General features: G+C 53.8%; 1 protein-coding gene across 1 annotated transcript in view; it reads left to right on the plus strand.

The window, feature by feature from the left end:
* Positions 1-2,713: 2,713 nt before the first annotated feature.
* The window catches only part of GAPVD1 (GTPase activating protein and VPS9 domains 1), a 77,290-nt gene continuing 52,385 nt past the window's right edge, over positions 2,714-27,618 (plus strand). Inside the window, exons 1-3 of the mRNA XM_075579488.1 lie at positions 2,714-2,846; positions 25,485-25,703; positions 26,491-27,334. Of these exons, the coding sequence (XP_075435603.1) occupies positions 25,519-25,703; positions 26,491-27,334 (1,029 nt within the window). The 5' untranslated portion in view covers positions 2,714-2,846; positions 25,485-25,518. The remainder of the gene's footprint in view (positions 2,847-25,484; positions 25,704-26,490; positions 27,335-27,618) is intronic.

Raw genomic sequence — 27,618 nt, forward strand, 5'->3', positions numbered from 1 at the left:
TTGGGTGGTTATAATCCACCAGCAGACTGCGGAGTCCACGGATTGGATTGTTATAATCCACCAGCAGACTGCGGAGTCCACGGATTGGATTGTTATAATCCACCAGCAGACTGCGGAGTCCACGGATTGGATTGTTATAATCCACCAGCAGACTGCGGAGTCCACGGATTGCATTGTTATAACCCACCAGCAGACTGCGGAGTCCACGGATTGGATCACCCTGCTTGAGACGGATAGGCGGAAATCCACAGACCAAAGGAAGTGGCCGAACCGTGGCGGATTCAAATCAGCAAAACACATTCGCCCACGTCTATCCCGGAGGGCGTGGGAATAAAGAAATCTGATGTAACGGGAAAACATGACCAGCAGGGGGTGCATGTCCCACAATAAAGAGGGGGTGCATGTCCCACAATAAAGAAGGGGTGTCCTTAAAAAAAACAAAAACCACCCAAGCAGGAGGATTTATTCAGATGAATTAAGATACTTGTCGGGAGAAAGAATTTCTACCATTACAAATCCTGTTTGCAAGCCATTAACCCAGGGGTTCTCAACTCCAGTCCTCAAGACCCCGCAACAGGTCTGTTTTTAAGGCAGAGCCACCTGTGCTGAAGCAGGGATATCCTGAAAACCTGCCCTGTTGAGGGGTCTTGAGAACCCCTGCATTAACCCTTTGAGTGCCCTTGGATGTAGCTACATCATCATGGTTTCTGCCATTCTGGGTGCTACCTTCCTTCCCCCCCCGCCGCCAAATGGCTGTCTACTACGGAGAGATCGCTTGCCACGTTCCTAAACGCGATCTGAACTAATGGCAGATGGAAGGGGTGTGACCACTCCGCTTGCACCATGGGAGCGGTCAGATGATTGCGAGTGCTGGCGGGGCAGCGGCACTCAAAGGGTTAAAGAGATAACTTCTACCCTCCTTTTGCTCTGTAATCATGTACCGATAACTTTATTTCATGCAGCGCGTTTCCCCCCAGCGTGACTCAAAGCTCATTATAACCATTATTATATATTGATATTACTCTCATTATAGCCACTTTCTCTAGGTGACCTACTCACATCTCTTGGGTTTAAATATCACCTCTATGCTGACGACACACAAATTTACTTTTCAACCCCCGACCTTACACCTGCTGTACAAACCAAAGTTTCTGAATGTCTCTCTGTGATATCATCCTGGATGGCCCTCCGCCGACTTAAACTTAACATACCACAGAGCTCCTCATACTTCCTCCCAAACTTGGCCCTAATACCTCCTTCCACATTACTGTTGGAAGTACTATCATACACCCAGTAGCCCAAGCACGCTGCCTAGGGGTCACACTCGACTCGTCTCACATTCAGAACGTATCTAAAACCTGTCGCTTTTTCCTCCGCAATATTACAAAGATACGCCCTATCCTCTGTTGCTCGATTGCTAAAACTCTGACTCAGGCCCTTATTTTCTCCCGTCTTGATTACTGTAACCCCCTGAGGTCCGGCCTCTCACCTGTCCCCCCTACAATCTATCCTAAACGCTGCTGCCAGAATCACTCTACTCTTTCCTAAATCTGTCTCAGCGTCTCCCCTGCTGAAATCCCTCTCCTGGCTTCCTATCAAATCCCGCATCTCACACTCCATTCTTCTCCTAACTTTTAAAGCTTTACACTCTTCTGCCCCTCCTTACATCTCAGCCCTAATTTCTCACTATGCACCATCCCGACTCTTGCGTTCTGCTCAAGGATGTCTTCTCACAACCCCCTTTGTATCAAGGCTCTCTCCCGCCTTAACCCTTTCTCACTGACTGCCCCGCACCTCTGGAATGCCCTTCCCCTCAATACCCAACTAGCACCCTCTCTATCCACCTTTAAGACCCAGCTTAAGACACATTTGCTTAAAGAAGCATATGAGTAGCACCGTGGCTAATACTAGACACCTGATACATAAAGCTTGGCCCCATACAGATGCACTTACCAGAACTCCCTCCTACTGTCTCTGTACGTTCTACCTACCAATTAGACTGTAAGCTCCTCGGGGCAGGGACTCCTCTTCCTAAATGTTACTTTTATGTCTGAAGCACTTATTCCCATGGTCAGCTATTTGTTATTTATATTATTGTCACGTGTATTACTGCTGTGAAGCGCTATGTATATTAATGGCGCTATATAATGACATACAATTATAACCTATCGAGCGGTGCACAGAATGTGACAGGCACAGCGCCTGCCCCAGTGAGCTTGCAATCCATGTCATGCTTCCTGAGGCAAAGGGAGATACAGTGTCCTTGCGTGTTCTGTGGCATATAACAGGCCAAATAGTAGAGAAGCTGTTACATGTCTGAGTGCATTGCCTGCCCCTACACTGGCACGGCTCCTGAACTACAGACACGTGCTTTACCCAGCACATACTACAGCTACTTCCGGGTGCTGAAGAACTACACCTCCCAGGACTCTTTGCGGCTCCTCCTAGACTCTGACACACCCGAGCATGCGCAGTGCCCCTTATTCCCGCGCATGCTCAGTGCCCCAGCGGTTTTCTTCCAGCACAAGCGCGGTGCCATAGCGGCGTCCCCTTCTTTACCGCGCATGGGCAGTGCTTTCGAGGCGCCCGTCCTCCCACGCATGCGCAGTGCGCGCGCGGCGCCCTTCTCCTTCGGCGCATGCGCAGTGCTCGCGCGGCGCCCCTCTCCTCCGGCGCATGCGCAGTGCCCGCGCGGCGCCCCCTCTCCTCCGGCGCATGCGTGGAGCTTCGTGTCTGGCAAGCTGCGGGTAACGCGGAGTCCGGCGGCACCGAGTGGCAGCAGGGCAGGGCCGGGGAGCAGGCGGCGGAGACCGGGCCGAGAAGCAACGGAGACACCCGAGAGAACCGTGTGAGCGCTGGGTACCGGGGGGAGTGCGGCCTACACCGGCCTGGGGGCCACAGTAATCACAGCCAGGGGGGCGCGCGCGTCCTGTCCTAGAGGTGAGAGGGGCACAGTGCCTGTCCTAGAGGTGGCAGGTGAGAGGGGCACAGTGCCTGTCCTAGAGGTGGCAGGTGAGAGGGGCACAGTGCCTGTCCTAGAGGTGGCAGGTGAGAGGGACACAGTGCCTGTCCTAGAGGTGGCAGGTGAGAGGGACACAGTGCCTGTCCTAGAGGTGGCAGGTGAGAGGGACACAGTGCCTGTCCTAGAGGTGGCAGGTGAGAGGGACGCAGTGCCTGTCCTAGAGGAGGCATGTGAGAGGGACACAGTGCCTGTCCTAGAGGTGGCAGGTGAGAGGGGCACAGTGCCTGTCCTAGAGATGGCAGGTGAGAGGGACGCAGTGCCTGTCCTAGAGGTGCCAGGTGAGAGGGACACAGTGCCTGTCCTAGAGGTGGCAGGTGAGAGGGACACAGTGCCTGTCCTAGAGGTGGCAGGTGAGAGGGACACAGTGCCTGCCCTAGAGGTGGCAGGTGAGAGGGACGCAGTGCCTGTCCTAGAGGAGGCATGTGAGAGGGACACAGTGCCTATCCTAGAGGTGGCAGGTGAGACAGTGCCTGTCCTAGAGGTGCCAGGTGAGATGGGCACAGTGCCTGTCCTAGAGGTGCCAGGTGAGAAGGGCACAGTGCCTGTCCTAGAGGTGAGAGGAGCACAGTGCCTATCCTAGAGGTGACAGGTGAGAGGGGCACAGTGCCTGTCCTAGAGGTGCCAGGTAATAGGGACACAGTGCCTGTCCAAGAGGTGGCATGTGAGAGGGACACAGTGCCTGTCCTAGAGGTGGCATGTGAGAGGGACACAGTGCCTGTCCTAGAGGTGGCATGTGAGAGGGACACAGTGCCTGTCCTAGAGGTGGCATGTGAGAGGGACACAGTGCCTGTCCTAGAGGTGGCATGTGAGAGGGACACAGTGCCTGTCCTAGAGGTGGCATGTGAGAGGGACACAGTGCCTGTCCTAGAGGTGGCAGGTGAGACTGTGCCTGTCCTAGAGGTGCCAGGTGAGAGGGCACTGTGCCTGTCCTAGCAGTGGCAGGTGAGAGGGACACAGTGCCTGTCCTAGCGGTGCCAGGTGAGGGGGCACAGTGCCTGTCCTAGCGGAGCCAGGTGAGAGGGCACAGTGCCTGCCCTAGAGGTGCTATGTGAGAGAGGCGCAGTGCCTGTCCTAGCGGTGGCAGGTTAGAGGAGCACAGTGCCTGTCCTAGCGGTGGCAGGTTAGAGGAGCACAGTGCCTGTCCTAGCGGTGGCAGGTGAGAGGCACAGTGCCTGTCCTAGCGGTGGCAGGTGAGAGGGCACAGTGTCTGTCCTAGCGGTAGCAGGTGAGAGGGGCGCAGTGCCTGTCCTAGCGGTGGCAGGTGAGAAGGGCACTGTGCCTGTCCTAGCGGTGAGAGGGGCGCAGTGCCTGTCCTAGCGGTGGCAGGTGAGAGGGGTGCAGTGTCTGTCCTAGCGGTAGCAGGTGAGAGGGGCGCAGTGCCTGTCCTAGCGGTGGCAGGTGAGAGGGGCACAGTGCCTGTCCTAGCGGTGGCAGGTGAGAGGGGCACAGTGCCTGTCCTAGTGGTGGCATGTGAGAGGGACACAGTGCCTGTCCTAGAGGTGGCAGGTGAGACTGTGCCTGTCCTAGAGGTGCCAGGTGAGAGGGCACTGTGCCTGTCTAGAGGTGCCAGGTGAGAGGGACACAGTGCCTGTCCTAGAGGTGTTAGGTGAGAGAGGCACAGTGCCTGTCCTAGCGGTGGCAGGTTAGAGGGGCACAGTGCCTGTCCTAGAGGTGGCAGGTGAGAGGGACACAGTGCCTGTCCTAGAGGTGCCAGGTGATAGGGACACAGTGCCTGTCCTAGAGGTGCCAGGTGATAGGGACACAGTGCCTGTCCTAGAGGTGGCATGTGAGAGGGACGCAGTGCCTGTCCTAGAGGTGGCATGTGAGAGGGACGCAGTGCCTGTCCTAGAGGTGGCAGGTGAGAGGGACGGAGTGCCTGTCCTAGAGGTGGCAGGTGAGAGGAACACAGTGCCTGTCCTAGAGGTGGCATGTGAGAGGGACATAGTGCCTGTCCTAGAGGTGGCAGGTGAGAAGGGCACAGTGCCTGTCCTAGCGGTGGCAGGTGAGAAGGGCACAGTGCCTGTCCTAGCGGTGGCAGGTGAGAGGGGCGCAGTGCCTGTCCTAGCGGTGGCAGGTGAGAGGGCACAGTGCCTGTCCTAGCGGTGGCAGGTGAGAGGGGCACAGTGCCTGTCCTAGCGGTGGCAGGTGAGGGCACTGTGCCTGTCCTAGCGGTGGCAGGTGAGAGGGCACAGTGCCTGTCCGAGCGGTGGCAGGTGAGAGGGCACAGTGCCTGTCCTAGCGGTGGCAGGTGAGAGAGCACAGTGCCTGTCCTAGAGGTGCTAGGTGAGAGAGCACAGTGCCTGTCCTAGAGGTGCTAGGTGAGAGAGCACAGTGCCTGTCCTAGCGGTGGCAGGTGAGAGGGCACAGTGCCTGTCCTAGAGGTGGCAGGTGAGAGGGCACAGTGCCTGTCCTAGAGGTGCTAGGTGAGAGAGCACAGTGCCTGTCCTAGCGGTGGCAGGTGAGGGGGGCACAGTGCCTGTCCTAGCGGTGGCAGGTGAGAGGGGCACAGTGCCTGTCCTAGCGGTGGCAGGTGAGAGGGGCACAGTGCCTGTCCTAGCGGTGGCAGGTGAGAGGGACGCAGTGCCTGTCCTAGCGGTGGCAGGTGAGAGGGGTACTGTGCCTGTCCTAGCGGTGGCAGGTGAGAGGGCACAGTGCCTGTCCTAGCGGTGGCAGGTGAGATGGATGCAGTGCCTGTCCTAGCGGTGGCAGGTGAGATGGACGCAGTGCCTGTCCTAGCGGTGGCAGGTGAGACTGTGCCTGTCCTAGAGGTGCCAGGTGAGAGGACACTGTGCCTGTCCTAGAGGTGCCAGGTGAGGGGGCACAGTGCCTGTCCTAGAGGTGCCAGGTGAGAGGGCACAGTGCCTGTCCTAGAGGTGCCAGGTGAGAGGGACGCAGTGCTTGTCCTAGTGGTGGCAGGTGAGGGGGCACAGTGCTTGTCCTAGAGGTGACAGGTGAGAGGGACATAGTGCTTGTCCTAGAGGTGGCAGGTGAGAGGGACATAGTGCTTGTCCTAGCGGTGGCAGGTGAGAGGGGCACGGGGTGACCACATATCTCTGCCTAGAAGAGAAGCTTGGCAGCGTGGTGTCTCGGAAGTGTAAGGTGTTACTCTGCGGTGTATAGCACAAATACTCGCCCTGCGTGGTATAATACTCCTTAGGCTTTGCCTATAGTGCCGCCGACAGCGACAGCGAAACGATGGGTGACGTCACCCGTTGCCGTCGCCACCGGCGAAAGTTATGTTTCGCCGGTCGGCCGCATCGCGGGATTCCCGCAATTTGATTTGTTCAAGGGCTGTCACGTGACGCGACGGCCCTTGAAAAGTCCAATTTTGCCGGCGGCGGGTTTTTGCGACGGCGGCGTCGCTTGTCACGTGCACTATAAACGCACCCGGCGGCGGCAAATCTTTTGTTTTTTAGCGAATTTGCGTCGCCGGCACTATAAGCGCGGCCTTATACTCTCTGCTTATAAAAGTATAGCACTCCCACAGAGAAGTATCCATCTAGCGCTATAAGAATTGGTTTACCTCCGGGATTCCCATTATTCCCGCGCTTTCCTGAAGTGACCGAAAGTGTCCTGTCGGAGAGGAAAAACCGTGGGCTATTTCTCCGTGGGACATTGAAACCTCAGGTCCTTGTGGCTGAGTGCGCCCAATCATTTTGTGGTGTGGGGTAACTGGAGTTGGCGAAGCCGCCCCCTGTTCATCTTCATTTTATTTGAACAGCTTTCAGTATATTATTTATTCATCAGTATATGATAAATGGCCCCTGTGGGATGTACACTCTGTTTGCCATTTTATAGAGAGATTGAAACCCAGCCACACGATATAAAGCCCAAAAATATATTCCCTACCCCTCAGGGCTGCTAAACTTCAGTCCTCAAGCCACTAATTGAGCCACCTGTGCTGAAGCAGGGACCGATTGAGCCACCTGTGCTGAAGCTGGGACTCATTGAGCCACCTGTGCTGAAGCTGGGACTCATTGAGCCACCTGTGCTGAAGCTGGGATATCCAGAAAACCTGACCTGGTGGTGGGGCTTGACGACTGAAGTTGAGCCCCCCTGTCTGTCTTTGAGCCCCCCTGCCTGAGAATATGAGCCCCCCTGCCTGAGAATATGAGCCCCCCTGCCTGAGGATAGGAGCCCCCCTGCCTGAGAATATGAGCCCCCCTGCCTGAGGATAGGAGCCCCCCTGCCTGAGAATATGAGCCCCCCTGCCTGAGAATGAGCCCCCCTGCCTGAGGATAGGAGCCCCCCTGCCTGAGGATAGGAGCCCCCCTGCCTGAGGATAGGAGCCCCCCTGCCTGAGGATAGGAGCCCCCTGCCTGAGGATAGGAGCCCCCCTGCCTGAGAATATGAGCCCCCCTGCCTGAGGATAGGAGCCCCCCTGCCTGAGGATAGGAGCCCCCCTGCCTGAGGATAGGAGCCCCCCTGCCTGAGGATAGGAGCCCCCCTGCCTGAGGATAGGAGCCCCCCTGCCTGAGGATAGGAGCCCCCCTGCCTGAGGATATGAGCCCCCCTGCCTGAGGATATGAGCCCCCCTGCCTGAGGATATGAGCCCCCCTGCCTGAGGATAGGAGCCCCCCTGCCTGAGGATAGGAGCCCCCCTGCCTGAGGATAGGAGCCCCCCTGCCTGAGGATAGGAGCCCCCCTGCCTGAGGATAGGAGCCCCCCTGCCTGAGGATAGGAGCCCCCCTGCCTGAGGATAGGAGCCCCCCTGCCTGAGGATAGGAGCCCCCCTGCCTGAGGATAGGAGCCCCCCTGCCTGAGGATAGGAGCCCCCCTGCCTGAGGATAGGAGCCCCCCTGCCTGAGGATAGGAGCCCCCCTGCCTGAGGATAGGAGCCCCCCTGCCTGAGGATAGGAGCCCCCCTGCCTGAGGATAGGAGCCCCCCTGCCTGAGGATAGGAGCCCCCCTGCCTGAGGATAGGAGCCCCCCTGCCTGAGGATAGGAGCCCCCCTGCCTGAGGATAGGAGCCCCCCTGCCTGAGGATAGGAGCCCCCCTGCCTGAGGATAGGAGCCCCCCTGCCTGAGGATAGGAGCCCCCCTGCCTGAGGATAGGAGCCCCCCTGCCTGAGGATAGGAGCCCCCCTGCCTGAGGATAGGAGCCCCCTTGCCTGAGGATAGGAGCCCCCCTGCCTGAGGATAGGAGCCCCCCTGCCTGAGGATAGGAGCCCCCCTGCCTGAGGATAGGAGCCCCCCTGCCTGAGGATAGGAGCCCCCCTGCCTGAGGATAGGAGCCCCCCTGCCTGAGGATAGGAGCCCCCCCGCGTGAGGATATGAGCCCCCCCGCCTGAGGATATGAGCCCCCCCGCCTGAGGATAGGAGCCCCCCCGCCTGAGGATAGGAGCCCCCCTGCCTGAGGATATGAGCCCCCCCGCGTGAGGATATGAGCCCCCCCGCGTGAGGATAGGAGCACAGCATGTTACTGGTGCCTCCTTCAGCAAATGGCTTTACATTTTTTTTTTTAAAGTGCTTTATGAATAGAAATGGTGTATTTTTAAATAATAATAATTTTAATCTGTCAATGGTGGCATCACTTTAACCCCGTGAGTTCTGCACGGCGTAAGCGTTGGTGACTATGCAGCTCCGCAGCGGGACTCCATATCGTTATGTCACAGGATGGAGGAGGTTTCCATGGCAGAATCACCCCCCAATAGCGAGAAGGTTAAAGGGGGGGTGCCTCTTTTTGCCAACATAATTGGGGGCATCAGGCTTTGGATCAGGGTGGCCAACTCCAGTCTTCAAGGGCCAACAGGTGTTCAGGATATCCCTGCTTCAGCACAGGTGGCTCAATCAGTGGCTCAGTGGAAGACACTACCACCTGTGCTGAGCACCTGTCCTGTTGGTGGCCGTTGAGGACGGGGGATGGCCGCCCCTGCTTTAGATGGTGGGTCAGGGATTTCCGCAGCAGAACCCCAGCAATCCGTATGGCAGCAACTTTGGGAGGGGGTGGGGGGTCCTAACACTGGTCAATTTCTGGGTTCCTGGGTCATTTGCAGGTCATTGCGAGACCTCGCCTGTTCTTGCAATGGGGGGTCCCCCTTTTCATCTTGGGTGGTGTTTTTTGCCCCACAAAATGCCACAATCTTTCCGGAGTATACATAGTTTCCCCAATGGACATTGTAATATGGCTGGTGGCAGACCCCATGGGACGGTCCTACAACGTTTTATAACTTTGGACATAGCTTTACGCCACTGAGACAAGCACCGAATGATTCCTAGTTTTACCAAAGGAACTGTCTCTTTACCCGGCGGCCGGCTTTATAACCGCCTCCCTTATTTAGCCAGCAATGATCTTCCACCAGATTAGGGTGCTGGTTAGGGTAAGGCTGCGCTTATAGTGACAGCGACGTGGCGTCAAAACAAATGCATTGTCGCCGGCGCTTATAGTGACAGCGACGTGGCGTCAAAACAAATGCGCTTATATTGGAGGTGACGGAGCGACAGCGCTACCAAAATTCTGGTAGTCGTGGAGTTTGATTTTTGGAGAGACGGTCTCCACATGTGACTGGCTATAAGCCAATCAGGGAGCTTCTCCGCCCGTCTGCCTGCCCCCTTGCTGACGTCACTGGCCTTGCAGCCAGCGACGTATCCCGAATCTGAAATACAACTTTCGCAATGGCGACGGCGATGGGTGACGTCATCAGACGCGTCACCGTTGCCGGCTGTATAAGCGCAACCGAAGGAGGCAGGCTGGCATATTAGGGTTGGGCGGGCATTATTAGGGTAAGGAGCCATGCTGGCATATTAGGGTTGGGCGGGCATTATTGGGGTAATGGTTAGGGTAAGGAGGGAGGCTGGCATATTAGGGTAATGGTTAGGGTAAGGAGGCAGGCTGGCATTATTGGGGTTCTGGTTAGGGTAAGGAGGCAGGCTGGCATATTAGGGTTGGGCAGGCATTATTAGGGTAAGGAGGCAGGTTGGCATATTAGGGTTGGGCGGCATTATTAGGGTAAGGAGTCAGGTTGGAATATTGGGTTGGGCGGCATTACAAGGGTAATGATTAGGCTAAAGATGCAGGCTGGCATATAGGGGTTGGGCTGTCATTAGGGTTCAGGTTAAGGTAAGGGGGTAGGCTGACATATTAGGGTTGGGCGGGCATTACAAGGGTAATGGTTAGGGTAAGGGGGTACGCTGACATTGGGGTTGGGCTGGCATTAGGGTAATGGTTAGGGGGTTGGCTGACATTGGGGTTGGGCGGTCATTATTAGTGTAATGGTTAGGGTAAGGGGGTAGGCTGACATATTAGGGTTGGGCGGGCATTATTAGGGTAAGGGGGTACGCTGACATTGTTGTTGGACTGGCATTATTAGGGTTAGGGTAAGGAGGCAGGCTGGCATATTAGGGTTGGGCGGGCATTAGCGTAATGGTTAGGGTAAGGGGGTAGGCTGACAGGGTTGGGCGGGCATTATTAGGGTAATGGTTAGGGGGTTGGCTGACATATAGGGGTTGGGCGGGCATTATTAGGGTAATGGTTAGAGGGTAGGCTGACATATTAGGGTTGGGTGGGCATTATTAGGGTAATGGTTAGGGTAAGGGGGTAGGCTGACATAGGGTTGGGCGGGCATTATTAGGGTAATAGTAAGGGTAAACAAAGTATTTTATTTATTCAGCCGCAGGTTAAATGATGCTGAACAATTGTAGTCTTAGATCTTCCCGTAGCTTTAAGGGTGGGGACCGCAAAGATTATATGGGATTGTGTAAGGGAGACAGTTTAGGAATGATTCATGCATGTTTAAATTCACTTGACACTTTTTTTAATGCATTTTTTTTTAGCATTAATCCATGGATAGAATTATAATCTGCTACTTAACTTGCTGAGAAAAGCATATATCCCGTGCCTGGGTTTATATTCAGCGCACTTTCGTCACTGTGGCTCGAACACTCCAGAACTCCTACAGCCCCCAACAACTGACACAGCCTAACAAAATAACACCGCTCCGTAGCATGCAATCACACAACGTAGCACAACGACACAGAGACGTGGGACCCTAACAGCTGCGAATCCAGGCATAATTACCACAAGCGTGGGGTTAAGTGTATATGAAGGAGTCTGTTACCGTATAATGCACGGCTTATCGTGTTCCCAAACAAAGCAGTACGTGAGGGGTGGCCATCTGCATTCCTCATGGGCCACCAACGGGTCTGGTTTTTGGGATATCCCTGCTTAAGCGCAGGAATGAGCCACTGATTCAGTCACCTGTGCTGAAGCAGGGATATCCTGACAACCTGACCTGTTGGTGGCCCTTGAGGACTGAGTCACTGATTCAGCCACCTGTGCTGAAGCAGGGATATCCTGGCCTGTCGGTGACTTTTGGGGGCTGGTTCTGGCCACCCCTGCAGTAGGTAGTAATTGTCTCTGTATCAGACGGGGTTAGGATGACCTGCCTCTCTGTATCGGGCGGGGTTAAGATGACCTGCCTCTATGTATCAGGCGGGGTTGATGACCTGCCTCTCTGTATCAGACGGGGTTAAGATGACCTGCCTCTCTGTATCAGGCGGGGTTAAGATGACCTGCCTTTCTGTATCAGGCGGGGTTAAGATGACCTGCCTCTCTGTATCAGGCGGGGTTAGGATGACCTGCCTCTCTGGTATCAGACGGGGTTAATATGACCTGCCTCTCTGTATCAGGCGGGGTTAAGATGACCTGCCTCTATGTATCAGACGGGGTTAAGATGACCTGCCTCTCTGGTATCAGGCGGGGTTAAGATGACCTGCCTCTCTGGTATCAGGCAGGGTTAAGATGACCTGCCTCTCTGGTATCAGGCAGGGTTAAGATGACCTGCCTCTCTGGTATCAGGCGGGGTTAAGATGACCTGCCTCTCTGTATCAGACGGGGTTAAGATGACCTGCCTCTCTGTATCAGGCGGGGTTAAGATGACCTGCCTCTCTGGTATCAGGCGGGGTTAAGATGACCTGCCTCTCTGTATCAGGCGGGGTTAAGATGACCTGCCTCTCTGTATCAGGCGGGGTTAAGATGACCTGCCTCTCTGTATCAGGCGGGGTTAAGATGACCTGCCTCTATGTATCAGGCGGGGTTGATGACCTGCCTCTCTGTATCAGACGGGGTTAAGATGACCTGCCTCTCTGTATCAGGCGGGGTTAAGATGACCTGCCTTTCTGTATCAGGCGGGGTTAAGATGACCTGCCTCTCTGTATCAGGCGGGGTTAGGATGACCTGCCTCTCTGGTATCAGACGGGGTTAATATGACCTGCCTCTCTGTATCAGGCGGGGTTAAGATGACCTGCCTCTCTGTATCAGGCGGGGTTAAGATGACCTGCCTCTCTGGTATCAGGCGGGGTTAAGATGACCTGCCTCTCTGTATCAGGCGGGGTTAAGATGACCTGCCTCTCTGTATCAGGCGGGGTTAAGATGACCTGCATCTCTGTATCAGGCGGGGTTAAGATGACCTGCCTCTATGTATCAGACGGGGTTAAGATGACCTGCCTCTCTGGTATCAGGCGGGGTTAAGATGACCTGCCTCTCTGGTATCAGGCAGGGTTAAGATGACCTGCCTCTCTGGTATCAGGCAGGGTTAAGATGACCTGCCTCTCTGGTATCAGGCGGGGTTAAGATGACCTGCCTCTCTGTATCAGACGGGGTTAAGATGACCTGCCTCTCTGTATCAGGCGGGGTTAAGATGACCTGCCTCTCTGTATCAGGCGGGGTTAAGATGACCTGCCTCTCTGGTATCAGGCGGGGTTAAGATGACCTGCCTCTCTGTATCAGGCGGGGTTAAGATGACCTGCCTCTCTGTATCAGACGGGGTTAAGATGACCTGCCTCTCTGTATCAGGCGGGGTTAAGATGACCTGCCTCTCTGGTATCAGGCGGGGTTAAGATGACCTGCCTCTCTGGTATCAGGCGGGGTTAAGATGACCTGCCTCTCTGGTATCAGGCAGGGTTAAGATGACCTGCCTCTCTGTATCAGGCGGGGTTAAGATGACCTGCATCTCTGTATCAGGTGGGGTTAAGATGACCTGCCTCTCTGTATCAGACGGGGTTAAGATGACCTGCCTCTCTGGTATCAGGCGGGGTTAAGATGACCTGCCTCTCTGTATCAGCCGGGGTTAAGAAGACCTGCCTCTCTGGTATCAGGCGGGGTTAAGATGACCTGCCTCTCTGTATCAGGCGGGGTTAAGATGACCAGCCTCTCTGGTATCAGGCGGGGTAAAGATGACCTGCCTCTCTGGTAATAGGCGGGGTTAAGATGACCTGCATCTCTGTATGTATGTATGTCTTTATTTGTATAGCGCCATAAATGTACATAGCGCTTCACAGTAGTAATACATGTCATATAAATAACAAATATAAATAACAGATCATGGGAATAAGTGCTTCAGACATACTGTAAAAGTAACATTAAGGAAGGAGTCCCTGCTCCGAGGAGCTTACAATCTAATTGGTAGGTAGGGAGAACGTACAGAGACAGTAGGAGGGAATACAAGTAAGTGCGTCTGCAGGGGGCCAAGCTTTGTGTCATGTGTCCATGATTATCCAGTGCTACTCATATGCTTCTTTAAGCAGATGTGTCTTAAGGTGGGTCTTAAAGGTGGATAGCGAGGGGGCTAGTCGGGTATTGAGGGGAAGGGCATTCCAGAGGTGTGGGGCAGAAAGTGAGAAAGGTTTAAGGCGGGAAAGAGCTTTAGATACAAAGGGGGTAGAAAGAAGACATCCTTGAGAAGAACGCAAGAGTCGTGATGGTGCAAAGCGAGAAATTAGGGCTGAGATGTAATGAGGGGCAGAAGAGTGTAAAGCTTTAAAAGTGAGGAGAAGAATGGAGTGTGAGATGCGGGATTTAATCGGAAGCCAGGAGAGGGATTTCAGGAGGGGAGATGCGGAGACAGATTTAGGAAAGAGTAGAGTGATTCTGGCAGCAGTGTTTAGGATAGATTGTAGGGGAGACAGGTGAGAGGTAGGAAGGCCGGACAGCAGGAGGTTGCAGTAATCGAGACGTGAGAGAATGAGGGCCTGATTCAGAGTTTTAGCAGTTGAGTAACAGAGGAAAGGGCCTATCTTTGTGATATTGTATGTATCAGGCGGGGTTAAGATGACCTGCCTCTCTGGTATCAGGCGGGTTAAGATGACCTGCCTCTCTGGTATCAGGCGGGGTTAAGATGACCTGCATCTCTGTATCAGGCGGGGTTAAGATGACCTGCCTCTCTGTATCAGGCGGGGTTAAGATGACCTGCCTCTCTGTATCAGGCGGGGTTAAGATGACCTGCATCTCTGTATCAGGCGGGGTTAAGATGACCTGCCTCTCTGTATCAGGCGGGGTTAAGATGACCTGCCTCTCTGTATCAGGCGGGGTTAAGATGACCTGCCTCTCTGTATCAGACGGGGTTAAGATGACCTGCCTCTCTGTATCAGACGGGGTTAAGATGACCTGCCTCTCTGGTATCAGGCGGGGTTAAGATGACCTGCCTCTCTGGTATCAGGCAGGGTTAAGATGACCTGCCTCTCTGGTATCAGGCAGGGTTAAGATGACCTGCCTCTCTGGTATCAGGCGGGGTTAAGATGACCTGCCTCTCTGTATCAGACGGGGTTAAGATGACCTGCCTCTCTGTATCAGACGGGGTTAAGATGACCTGCCTCTCTGGTATCAGGTGGGGTTAAGATGACCTGCCTCTCTGGTATCAGGCGGGGTTAAGATGACCTGCCTCTCTGGTATCAGGCGGGGTTAAGATGACCTGCCTCTCTGGTATCAGGCAGGGTTAAGATGACCTGCCTCTCTGGTATCAGGCGGGGTTAAGATGACCTGCCTCTCTGTATCAGACGGGGTTAAGATGACCTGCCTCTCTGGTATCAGGCGGGGTTAAGATGACCTGCCTCTCTGGTATCAGGCAGGGTTAAGATGACCTGCCTCTCTGGTATCAGGCGGGGTTAAGATGACCTGCCTCTCTGGTATCAGACGGGGTTAAGATGACCTGCCTCTCTGTATCAGGCGGGGTTAATATGACCTGCCTCTCTGTATCAGGCGGGGTTAAGATGACCTGCCTCTCTGGTATCAGGCGGGGTTAAGATGACCTGCCTCTCTGTATCAGGCGGGGTTAAGATGACCTGCCTCTCTGGTATCAGGCGGGGTTAAGATGACCTGCCTCTCTGTATCAGACGGGGTTAAGATGACCTGCCTCTCTGTATCAGGCGGGGTTAAGATGACCTGCCTCTCTGTATCAGACGGTGTTAAGATGACCTGCCTCTCTGGTATCAGGCAGGGTTAAGATGACCTGCCTCTCTGGTATCAGGCAGGGTTAAGATGACCTGCCTCTCTGTATCAGGCGGGGTTAAGATGACCTGCCTCTCTGTATCAGGCGGGGTTAAGATGACCTGCCTCTCTGTATCAGACGGGGTTAAGATGACCTGCCTCTCTGGTATCAGACGGGGTTAATATGACCTGCCTCTCTGTATCAGGCGGGGTTAAGATGACCTGCCTCTCTGTATCAGGCGGGGTTAAGATGACCTGCCTCTCTGTATCAGGCGGGGTTAAGATGACCTGCCTCTCTGTATCAGACGGGGTTAAGATGACCTGCCTCTCTGGTATCAGGCGGGGTTAAGATGACCTGCCTCTCTGTATCAGCCGGGGTTAAGAAGACCTGCCTCTCTGGTATCAGGCGGGGTTAAGATGACCTGCCTCTCTGTATCAGGCGGGGTTAAGATGACCAGCCTCTCTGGTATCAGGCGGGGTTAAGATGACCTGCCTCTCTGGTATCAGGCGGGGTTAAGATGACCTGCATCTCTGTATGTATGTATGTATGTCTTTATTTGTATAGCGCCATAAATGTACATAGCGCTTCACAGTAGTAATACATCTTATACTATATTAGTGAAAGCACTGTATGCCTGCATGCATGTATGCCAGCCTGCCTGCCTGCTGGATGTCCGGTGTCCCTAGGGGAAATCTCATTGGTCCCTTGGGCCGCCCCCGCACACCTCTCATTGGCCTGAGGCGGAGTGACGGCCCAAAGGACACCCCCGCACACCTCTCATTGGCCTGAGGCGGAGTGACGGCCCAAAGGACACACAGGGACACAAACACACACACAGGGACACACACACACACACACACACGGACACACACACGGACACACACACACACACGGACACACGGACACACGGACACACGGACACACACACACACACAGTAGGGGGGGGGTGTACATTAGCAGCATTGTATAACCCGGGGGGGGGGGGGGCTCACATACCCGCCTCCGCCTCTTCCTCCCCGAAATCAGCCTCCACACCGGCGCGCACCTCCTCCTCTCCCCGTGTCTCCCGCGCTTTCAAACACCCCCCCCCCCCCCCGGCGCCGCTACAGTGAGCGGAGGAGCGAGTGCCCGGGACACAGCGGGGGAGCGGCAACAACAAGCTGCCTCCCGCCTCAGTTCCACGTGGGAGCGGCCGGACGGGTGAGTGAGCGGCCTTCACCCACCCCTCACCCCCCTTCAAATCACCTCCCCTCCACCCCCCCACCCCCCCGGCGCCGCTACAGTCAGCGGAGCGAGCGAGCGCCCGGGACACAGCGGGGGAGCGGCCACAACAAGCTGCCTCCCGCCTCAGATCCACGTGGGAGCGGCCGGACGGGTGAGGGAGCTGCCGGACGGGTGAGTGAGCGGCCGGACGGGTGAGGGAGCGGCCTTCACCTCCCCTCACCCCCCTTCACCTCCCCTCACCCCCCTTCACCTCACCTCCCCTCACCCACCCCTCACCTCCCCTCACTCCACTTCCCTTCCCTTCCACCTCCCTCCACCCCCCCTTCACCCTCCCCTCCACCCCCCCTTCACCTCCACCCCCCTTCACCTCCCCTTCACCTCCACCCCCCTTCACCTCCCCTTCACCCTCCCCACCTCCCCTTCACCCTCCCCACCTCCCCTTCACCCCCCCCACCTCCCCTTCACCCCCCCCACCTCCCCTTCACCCCCCACCTCCCCTTCACCCCCCACCTCCCCTTCACCCCCCCCACCCCCCCTTCACCTCCCCTCCACCCCCCCTTCACCTCCCCTTCACCTCCCCTCCACCTCCCCTCCACTCCTCCCCTTCACCCCCCCCCTTCACCTCCCCTCCACCCCCCCCTTCACCTCCCCTCCACCCCCCCCCTTCACCTTCCCCCCCCCCTTCACCTCCCCTCCACCCCCACCCTTCACCTCCCCTCCACCCCCACCTTCACCCCCCCTTCACCTTCCCTTCACTCCCCCCTTACAACCTCCCACCACCTCCTGACCACCTCCACCCCCCTTCCCACCTCCCCCACCCCCCTTCCCCACTCCCCACCACCTCCCCCCCCTTCCCCCCCTTCCCACCACCTCCCCCCCTTCCCCCCACCCCCCCCCTTCCCACCACCTCCCCCCCTTCCCCCCACCCCCCCCCTTCCCACCACCTCCCCCCCACCCCCTCCCCCATCGGCACACCCACATCCGCACCCCCACATCAGCACCAAACCCTCCCAAATCAGCACACCAATACAATCACCATCAGTACAGCCACAGCAGCACTACCACCGCACATGGGCCGCGTGGACCACTCCCCACCCAAATGCCACACCCACACCACAAACATCCCGGGCAACGCCGGGGCTCTCAGCTAGTGTCATATAAATAACAAATATAAATAACAGATCATGGGAATAAGTGCTTCAGACATACTGTAAAAGTAACATTAAGGAAGGAGTCCCTGCTCCGAGGAGCTTACAATCTAATTGGTAGGTAGGGAGAACGTACAGAGACAGTAGGAGGGAATACAAGTAAGTGCGTCTGCAGGGGGCCAAGCTTTGTGTCATGTGTCCATGATTATCCAGTGCTACTCATATGCTTCTTTAAGCAGATGTGTCTTAAGGTGGGTCTTAAAGGTGGATAGCGAGGGGGCTAGTCGGGTATTGAGGGGAAGGGCATTCCAGAGGTGTGGGGCAGAAAGTGAGAAAGGTTTAAGGCGGGAAAGAGCTTTAGATACAAAGGGGGTAGAAAGAAGACATCCTTGAGAAGAACGCAAGAGTCGTGATGGTGCAAAGCGAGAAATTAGGGCTGAGATGTAATGAGGGGCAGAAGAATGTAAAGCTTTAAAAGTGAGGAGAAGAATGGAGTGTGAGATGCGGGATTTAATCGGAAGCCAGGAGAGGGATTTCAGGAGGGGAGATGCGGAGACAGATTTAGGAAAGAGTAGAGTGATTCTGGCAGCAGTGTTTAGGATAGATTGTAGGGGAGACAGGTGAGAGGTAGGAAGGCCGGACAGCAGGAGGTTGCAGTAATCGAGACGTGAGAGAATGAGGGCCTGAGTCAGAGTTTTAGCAGTTGAGTAACAGAGGAAAGGGCGTATCTTTGTGATATTGTATGTATCAGGCGGGGTTAAGATGACCTGCCTCTCTGGTATCAGGCGGGTTAAGATGACCTGCCTCTCTGGTATCAGGCGGGGTTAAGATGACCTGCATCTCTGTATCAGGCGGGGTTAAGATGACCTGCCTCTCTGTATCAGGCGGGGTTAAGATGACCTGCCTCTCTGTATCAGGCGGGGTTAAGATGACCTGCATCTCTGTATCAGGCGGGGTTAAGATGACCTGCCTCTCTGTATCAGGCGGGGTTAAGATGACCTGCCTCTCTGTATCAGGCGGGGTTAAGATGACCTGCCTCTCTGTATCAGACGGGGTTAAGATGACCTGCCTCTCTGTATCAGGCGGGGTTAAGATGACCTGCCTCTCTGTATCAGGCGGGGTTAAGATGACCTGCCTCTCTGGTATCAGGCGGGGTTAAGATGACCTGCCTCTCTGGTATCAGGCGGGGTTAAGATGACCTGCCTCTCTGTATCAGGCGGGGTTAAGATGACCTGCCTCTCTGGTATCAGGCGGGGTTAAGATGACCTGCCTCTCTGTATCAGGCGGGGTTAAGATGACCTGCCTCTCTGGTATCAGGCGGGGTTAAGATGACCTGCCTCTCTGTATCAGGCGGGGTTAAGATGACCTGCCTCTCTGTATCAGGCGGGGTTAAGATGACCTGCCTCTCTGGTATCAGGCGGGGTTAAGATGACCTGCCTCTCTGGTATCAGGCGGGGTTAAGATGACCTGCCTCTCTGGTTGGTAGCGAAGGTTTAGTCGCACTCTGCGTGTATTTACTCTGCAAGTCCCGGATTTCGGTCCCGCAGGGAGCTCCCAGTGCCGATGACACGGACGCAGTCGCAAGTGTCGTCCTCGTGTCTATTGGGCACGAGACAATCAAATTGTTTTAACGTGGGCACAAAATAAAGGCTGCCACCTTTTCGTGGCCTATTCACTGGCTCCCTCGCCTCCTTTCCGCTGCCCTCGGTTCCTCCGTTACGCCCCTGTCAGGAATGCGAGTTTCTTCCATGCCGCGTGTCCCGTCAGGCTAAGCCCAGCGCTGGCGCAGTGAGGCCAGAGACGCACCGTATTGGGAAGGGATTGAAAGGTGCTGTCCGTGGTACGTGGGAAAAGTAGCTTACAGTAATGTCATAATGCTGCAGCAATATCCACGCGGGTGTGATCGGGCTGAGCAGTTAGTAGAAAGTAATTAACTGAAAATAACCATCCGCTCATTCTTAAATCGTTCATATTAATTAGCATAATTAAATACTTGGGTGCATAGGGAAAAAGACTAAATAAGTAATAACTTGATATGAGGTATAGCTCTCTCACTAGGTCCCTCTATATTGCACTCAAAGTACATATAAGTGTCATTAATATGATGGAATCATCAGGAATGTCAGAAATCCACACACCACAGATCCGGTGTTATATGTTATAACTCATAGATACTCAGTCCAATTGTAATCAAATGAGTTCACCCCCTGCATATGTCAGCAGGTGATCTCCAGGTATACCAGGCACTATTGCAAGTTTATTATAGCAGAGTTATACAGGCTCATTATATTATTAGTCTCAAAGTGCCAGCAAGTTGTGGCAAAATTCTTTGTAACTCTGCTTGGAATGAAACACTCCCTATGGTAACTTTGTATCGGTGAACCCGCAGATCATATACCTTGTAACCCTGCTTTACCATTGACACTCATTGTGTAACCCCTTAAAAGAAAAGTTCAATCAAATGCCGAGATATAAAGCTCGTAAAACGCCCCTCTGGACTTTTAGGGGTGTCACGACGGTGGCGTCAATGTGTGAGGCGGCTGTATCGCGATAAGCTACTAGCCGAGGATTTAAGGCGATATAACTACATGCATAACACTGGATCTATGGTGTATGGATTTCTGCTAGCTATATACCAGTACTAGATCAAATTACTAATAGCACTAATTGATTGTACCTTTGCATTTTCTACTGTAGCTACTATATCCTATAGCGTTTTATCAATTGATTGATATAGAGATTATTCTGTTGTACTAATTGAAGATACTTTTCAAGTCTACTTGACACATACCAATAATATTTTGGACTAATACCAGTGGTCAGTAGTTTTGATTTGCTCCTCACTTGGAGATTTTAATTATCACTGTAAATAAATCACGAGCGTTGTTGATGATAAAGTAAACGTTATTATGTTTATATATTCTTTTTGAAGTCGGTGGTACATATAAGGTGTATTTAATACCTTGTTCTATAGGAATAATGGCATTCCCGATGATCTCATCATATTAATGACACTAATATGTACTTTGAGTGCAATATAGAGGGACCTAGTGCTAGAGCTATACCTCACATATCAAGTCATTCATCGGTTAATAGAAAGTTCTGATTGGTTGGGTTTGCCCTCTTTCCTGGAAGCTTGAATTCGCTCGGTCAGGCAACCTGGGCTATAATAAGATGGCTGCCACGCCGCTTGTGTGACCACGGCGAGTGACGCACGGATATGTTCGTAACAGCATCTCCTGCTCCAGCGTGGGCAAACATGGATGTGGCCATTTTATCTTATCCCGGGCCTCTGGCTACTTTGGGAACTGTCAGACTAATGGTTTGAAAGTTCCCCCTGATCACAAACTGAATGTTGGGTTATATCTCAGGCATATCTCCGTGTGTGTGTGTGTGTGTGTGTGTGTGTATATATGTATATATACACGCACACACCTGCACTTACATATACACACACACACTCGTACATACACACACACACACTCGTACATACACATATATACACACACACCTGCACCTACATATTCATACACACACACCTGAACCTACATTTACACACACCTATATATATATATATATACACACACACACCCCTGCACCTACATATTCATACACACAAACACACACGCACCTACATATACACATACGCACACACCTACATATACACACAAACACCTGCACCTACATATACACACACACACACACACACACACACACACACCTACATATACACACACACATATGCACACACATATACACACATATACACACATATATACATACACATACGTATATATATATTCCATGCCCTAGATGAAGAGCCGTACAAATTTGAATCTATGATCAGTAACGTGTGTTTTCATTACTAATCTGTGTTGCGCTTCTGGAAAACTGCAAGTGCGATCTGAAATGTGTGTTTGACATTCAGTAACACAGGAGGGAGGAGGGGGTGTGAGGCCTTTTATTGAACCTACAAGTAGCTGAAATGTTACAAGCTTTCCAACCTCTCGGGTCCTTCATCAGGTGTGACCGGAAAGTTCAAGCAAATGAAGAACTCGCAAGGACTTCCAAATAAAAGGTGTAATGAGGGAGGTCCACAAATTGGGCCCGAAACGTTCATCTGTGAATAACCCTCTTTTTTGGTAAATCCATGTGAGCACTATATGCTGTCTGTGGGATTGTCGCATGCAGCGCTGGCCTTACCGTGGTGTGGGCGGAGGCAGCAGCGTGGCGGGATCCCACCCAGGTGCTCTTAACCACAAAAGTTAGGACCAACCAGAGGTCGGTCACAACGTTCATAATTACTGCCTGGGTGGGCTCCGGACAGTGAGGAGGGGAGCATGTGGGGAGAAGCTGGTGAGGAGGGGAGCATGTGGGGGAAAAGCTGGTGAGGAGGGGAGCGTGTGGGGGAGATGCTGGTTAGGAGGGGAGCATGTGGGGGAGAAGCTGGTGAGGGGGGTAGCTGGTGAGGAGGGTAGCTGGTGAGGAGGGTAGCTGGTGAGGAGGGTAGCTGGTGAGGAGGGTAGCTGGTGAGGAGGGTAGCTGGTGAGGAGGGTAGCTGGTGAGGAGGGGAGCTGGTGAGGAGGGGAGCTGGTGAGGAGGGGAGCTGGTGAGGAGGGGAGCTGGTGAGGAGGGGAGCCTGTGGGGGAGAAGCTGGTGAGGAGAGGAGCCTGTGGGGGAGAAGCTGGTGAGGAGGGGAGCATGTGGGGGAGAAGCTGGTGAGGAGGGGAGCATGTGGGGGAGAAGCTGTTCAGCGGGGGGGGGGGGGCGCAGACGTTGGAGTGGAGGGGAGATTTGGTAAGCTTCATGGGCCACACAATGTAGATTCTACATTGTGTTTGCCCTACAAAGTTTGTCAAGTGGTCCTCCTGCCGAAATACTTCCCACCCCTTGTTTAGGGCGTGCTGAAGTAAACATAATATTCTGCATCTTTCGGGGCCGGCTCGTTATTTGGAAATGATTGGAAGCCAGTTACCTCCAGGAAGCCGGGGGGACATTGGAAGTGTACATATAAACACAATCGTCACAGCATTATCACTGCTCTCACATAGCACCTAATACCTCCCTGACATGGAAAGGCTTTGCGTGGGCCTAGGTTGGCTCCGGCACAGCACGCCTCTTGCGTGTTTGACAAGCTGTGCGGTTGTCTCCTGGTGCCCAAGTGTAATGTGCAAGTGTACAGTTTCACCGCAGTGTGCCAGCGTTAAAGGCGTATAAACGCACAGGCTGGGCCTGTGCAGAGAGAGCCAGGAACTGCTCTGCATGTGGCAGCACGTGGGACCGCACAGGGGTTAGGTTACCTGTATCTGGTGTGGGCAGTGTATTTTCTTGGTGTCGCAACCTAGTAACTCCATACAGGGAGGAACTTCTGGCCTTGTCCTCCCACATCTTTGCGCTCATTGTGCCAGACAATGTGTGAAGCGTCTGATTGCTACATCAAAGGGATAGAGCGTGGCTTTTTGGTGGCGTTCCTTCATTGACCACGTGCACGTTTTGCAACAGTTGTTAAAGGGCGGTCTCCGCCCATTTAAAAAACTTCACGGTCTTAAGCTACTTGCAAAACCGGAGCTATTTAATATGAAATCCACAATCACAAAGCAGAGAGGCTGCAGTGCACGGAGATTCATTGTGCATTCTACTGGCTTCCTAGGGAGTCGGTCGCCCTCCTGCCCGCGTCCTCCCCGCGTCCTCTTCCCCACGCCCGTGTCCTTCTCCCTGCGCCCTCCTTCTGTACCAGGTGAGGCAGAAGGATTAAAATGAATCTCCATGCACTGCAGCCTGCTGAAGACATTACAAATGATGGACAAAATGTTATATGGCGGAGTGATTATGGCGTTTAGAAGTGCAAAATCTTTGCAACACTTTCCTGTTTGCGTGCATTTGTTGCCAATGTTCCCACCATCTTGAGCTGCAAACTGTAACAATAGATAATGTAACTTTAGTAATATCAGGATACATTGTAGCTGCTGAGTTACACTGACTAGGTGATTAACTGAAAGGTGGCCATTTAGTGAATCCTCTGAAGCAGGATCTTTGCTGATCGATCACGGGAGAACCAATCGATCGGCAGCTTATGTTATTATCAATAAAGGTAATCTCAGACTTGTCCATTCATTTAACAGCACATTGCCCCTTCCCCTGTGACGTGCCGCTGTGGGATGCTCAGCCCTTGTGTAGTTTGCCTGTCTGAGTCCGCTTTAGGGGAAGGTGTCCCGTCACGGCTCAATTTCGATTGGTAAAAGGTGGCCGTGTGAATGAGGAACAAAGGAAATATTTATTTGGCTTGTGGGAGGAGGAGGGGGGGACGGGGACGTGAGGAGTTAGAAGGGACCGCAAGCAAAATCGCTCCTGGCACATTGTACAGCTCTGCAGAGTATCTCTGGATCCTCCCAGCTTAACAGCACTTGTGAAAGTGTCCAAGTAGTGGAATGGTGCAGTGCTTGCCTGTGCTCCAAATGCTGCTTCTGCGTGCTCCCTCTGCTGCCGGGTTACACATAATAACCACAAGCAGAATCCTTCCTCCCTGTGGCTCAAGGACACGTAACTCCTTCAGTGCCTGTCATGGATGACTGAGTTATTGCAGCAATCTCCCCCCAGAAAGCTGCGTTTAACACCTATAAAGTTACGCCCTGCGCGTGTCCCACATAAATTTTTAAAATATTTTTTTCCTAGTGTTTGTTTTAAAAATTCTGGTGCTATAGCTGCGCTGGGCTCTGGGGAGAGCTCCATTTTAAGCTCCCGGACAAAAAGCTCGTCTTTTTTTAAAGAGTAGTGTTGGAAAACCCAGACGAAATTGATGAAAGTAAATAAATAAAATGCACAAGCCGCTCCTTTAAAAGATCCCCTTGGTTCACATTGAAATGTGAACCCTCACCGAAAAAAAACCCTTCTGTCAGCAGCGGGGTTAATCTCCCTGGCTTATTTGTGTAGGCATTTTTCGGACTAGGAAAGGGATACACGAGCGCTTGTTCTCACTCGGGACAGACGGGTCTTTGTCACAGGACGCGCTGAAGTCTCCGTGTGCGCCGCTGGGATTATGGGGGGAAAATGCCTGCATTCAAACAACCGACACAAAAAAAGCTTTTCCCGCGAGCCAGTTTGGTATGTTTCAGGATCGCGATGCGTGACCCGCCCCCCTGGCTGTTGGGGCGGGGGTGAACCCCCTTTATTTCCAGCGGGGGGCGGGGGGTTCCAGTGCTTTCCATTCCCCTCCTTTCCATGTTTGTCTTGGCACTGGGTTTAAAAGTGTGGATGGTGTGGGGGTTTCCCCCTCCTAATAATGCAGCCACATTTACGTGCGCAGCATTGCTTCATGTGGAAAATGGAGCGGCAACCGCGTGTCCTTACCGCAATCCACGTAAATACGCTATTGATACCTTTAGACATACATAGATGAGGTTGAAAAAAGAGCTGTTTGTTGAGTTCAACGTGTGTTAAATTTAGACCAGGGGGGCTCAACTCTAGTCCTCAAGAAACCCCCCTCACACCCTCAACAGGTCAGGTTTCATGGATATCGCTGCTTCAGCACAGGTGGTTGTCAAAGACTGAGCCACTGATTGAGCCACCTGTGCTGAAGCAGGGATATCCTTAACATCTGACCTGTTGGTTGGGGGGTGGCATCTTGAGGACTGGAGTGATTAATTCCCGGTGTCCTTGTGACCTTGGGCGAGTCACTTTATCTCCCTGTGTCTCAGGCACCAATATTAGAGTGTAAGCTCTTCATATTAAGGGCTAATTGTGCATCCAAACTAATGTATGTACAGTACAAACAAGTCTCTGCACACTGAGCGCCTCATCTGACAAATATCCTCATCAGAGAGCAGGATGTCACATTTTCACCATGTCTTTGTTGGTTAATAGGCTGCATGGTGTCCCTTTGTGTTGCAGAGGTGCCCTCCGACGTCCCTCATCCTGTCCCAACATGGTGAAGCTGGATATCCACACGCTCGCCCACCACCTCAAGCAGGAGCGTCTGTACGTGATCTCCGAGAAGCAGCTCATCCAGCGACTCAATGCCGACGTGCTGAAGACGGCCGAGAAACTGTACCACACCTCGTGGATCTCCAAGCAGCAAAGGATCAACTTGGACAGACTCATCTTAACAAGGTGGGCTGAAAATGAGACTAAGTATGACTCCATGAAACCATCTGTCTTCGCCCCAGCCCTTTTCCGTCTGCGTGATAGACGCTGTAATAATATAAAGACAGGTTTTATGCCCCGAGGAAGACACTTGTGGGTCGAAACATCGGCTTTTTGATGCGATGTCGTGAATAACTATTTGAACGCATTGCATCATGGACTCTCAGGCCGCGCTTATAGTCCTTGCGACGTCATCCGTCGCCGTTGCAGCAGCGATTTTTGCTTATAGTGTTAGAGACGGCGACGCGGGGGAGTTGCAGGGGCGTGGCCGCGAGCGCTTCGCCATCATTGGCTGAACCGCTCGCGTGGTCGCTGACGTCACGTCAATTTTCATTGACTTCCAGTGATCGCGACCGCGCCGTCGCGTCGCTCCAACTATAGGCGCATGCGACGGATTCAATACATTTGTTTTGACGCGACATCGCGTCGCCGGGACTATAAGCGCGGCCTAAACATGATTGCAGTTGGGTTCAGCAGAGGGGTGGGCAACTCCAGTCCTCAAGGGCCACCAATAGTTCAGTTTTTCAGGATATCCCTGCTTCAGCACAGGGGATGCAGTCTTCAACCGAGCCATCTGTGCTGAAACAGGGATATCCTGGAAATCTGACCTGTTGGTAGCCCTTGATTACTGAAGATGGCCACTCCTGGTTTGTCAGATGGGAGATCCTTTGTAAATCAGATTTTGCTGAAACATTCAATGTGGGCGATGTCTAACGTGACTGAGTAAAGACTTGCCGGCCTTCTGTTTCCCCAGCGCTGACGCGTCGCCGGCTGAGTGTTGCCAGCATGCAAAGATCCTGGAGGACACGCTTTTCGTGGACGGCTACAAGCAGCTGGGCTTCCAGGAGACGTCGTACGGGGAGTTCCTAAACCGCCTGCGCGAAAACCCGCGCCTCATCGCCTCGTGCCTGGTGGCCGGCGAGAAGCTGAGCCAGGAGAACGTGCAGAGCGTTATTCACATGGTCTTCACCTCCCTGTACGGCAACTGCATCATGCAGGAGGACGAGAGCTACCTGCTGCAGGTGCTGCGCTACCTGGTCGAGTTCGAGCTGAAGGAGAACGATGACCCGCGGCGCCTGCTCCGGAGAGGGACCTGCGCCTTCAGCATCATCTTCAAGCTCTTCTCCGAAGGTCTCTTCTCGGCCAAGCTCTTCCTCACGGCCACTCTGCACGAGCCCATCATGCAGCTGCTGGTGGAGGACGAAGACCACCTGGAGACGGACGCCGGCAAGGTGACGGAGCGCTTCACCCCGGCCCAGCAGGAGAAGCTGTTCGGGGAGAAGGGGAGCGAGCGTTTCCGGCAGCGGGTGCAGGAGATGGTGGATGCCAACGAAGCCAAGCTGGTGGCCCTGGTGAACAAGTTCATCGGGTACCTGAAGCAGAACACGTACTGCTTCCCGCACAGCCTGCGCTGGATCGTGTCCCAGATGTACAAGACGCTGTCCTGCATGGAGGGGCTGGAGGCGGGCGAGGTGAAGGCCATGTGCACCGACCTCCTCCTCACCTGTTTCATCTGCCCGGCCATCGTCAATCCGGAGCAGTACGGGATCATCTCGGACGCCCCCATCAACGAAGTGGCACGGTTCAACCTGATGCAGGTAGGGGACGTCCTGTTTGGGGTGACTCCTTAACCCCTCCGGTTAGCATCACACAGTAGATTTGGCAATGCAGGGAAAGCGCTTAGTCCTGTAACGCACTCTGTCCTCAAGTCCTGTGATTTGACCGTCACCCAAATTGAAGCTAGAAAGCTCAAGTCCTCCAGACCCCCGTAATACATGTATTGAGAAAGGGGACAGGTGCAAGTGTTTCTAGGAGCAGCTCTGTAAGGGGTTAGTGTGGAATCTCCGTACGCTGCAGCCTCTGTCCTAAATCCAGAGTGACA

The sequence above is a fragment of the Ascaphus truei genome, chromosome 21 (genome assembly GCF_040206685.1).
Source record: "Ascaphus truei isolate aAscTru1 chromosome 21, aAscTru1.hap1, whole genome shotgun sequence".
In the NCBI taxonomy this organism is placed as follows: domain Eukaryota; kingdom Metazoa; phylum Chordata; class Amphibia; order Anura; family Ascaphidae; genus Ascaphus; species Ascaphus truei.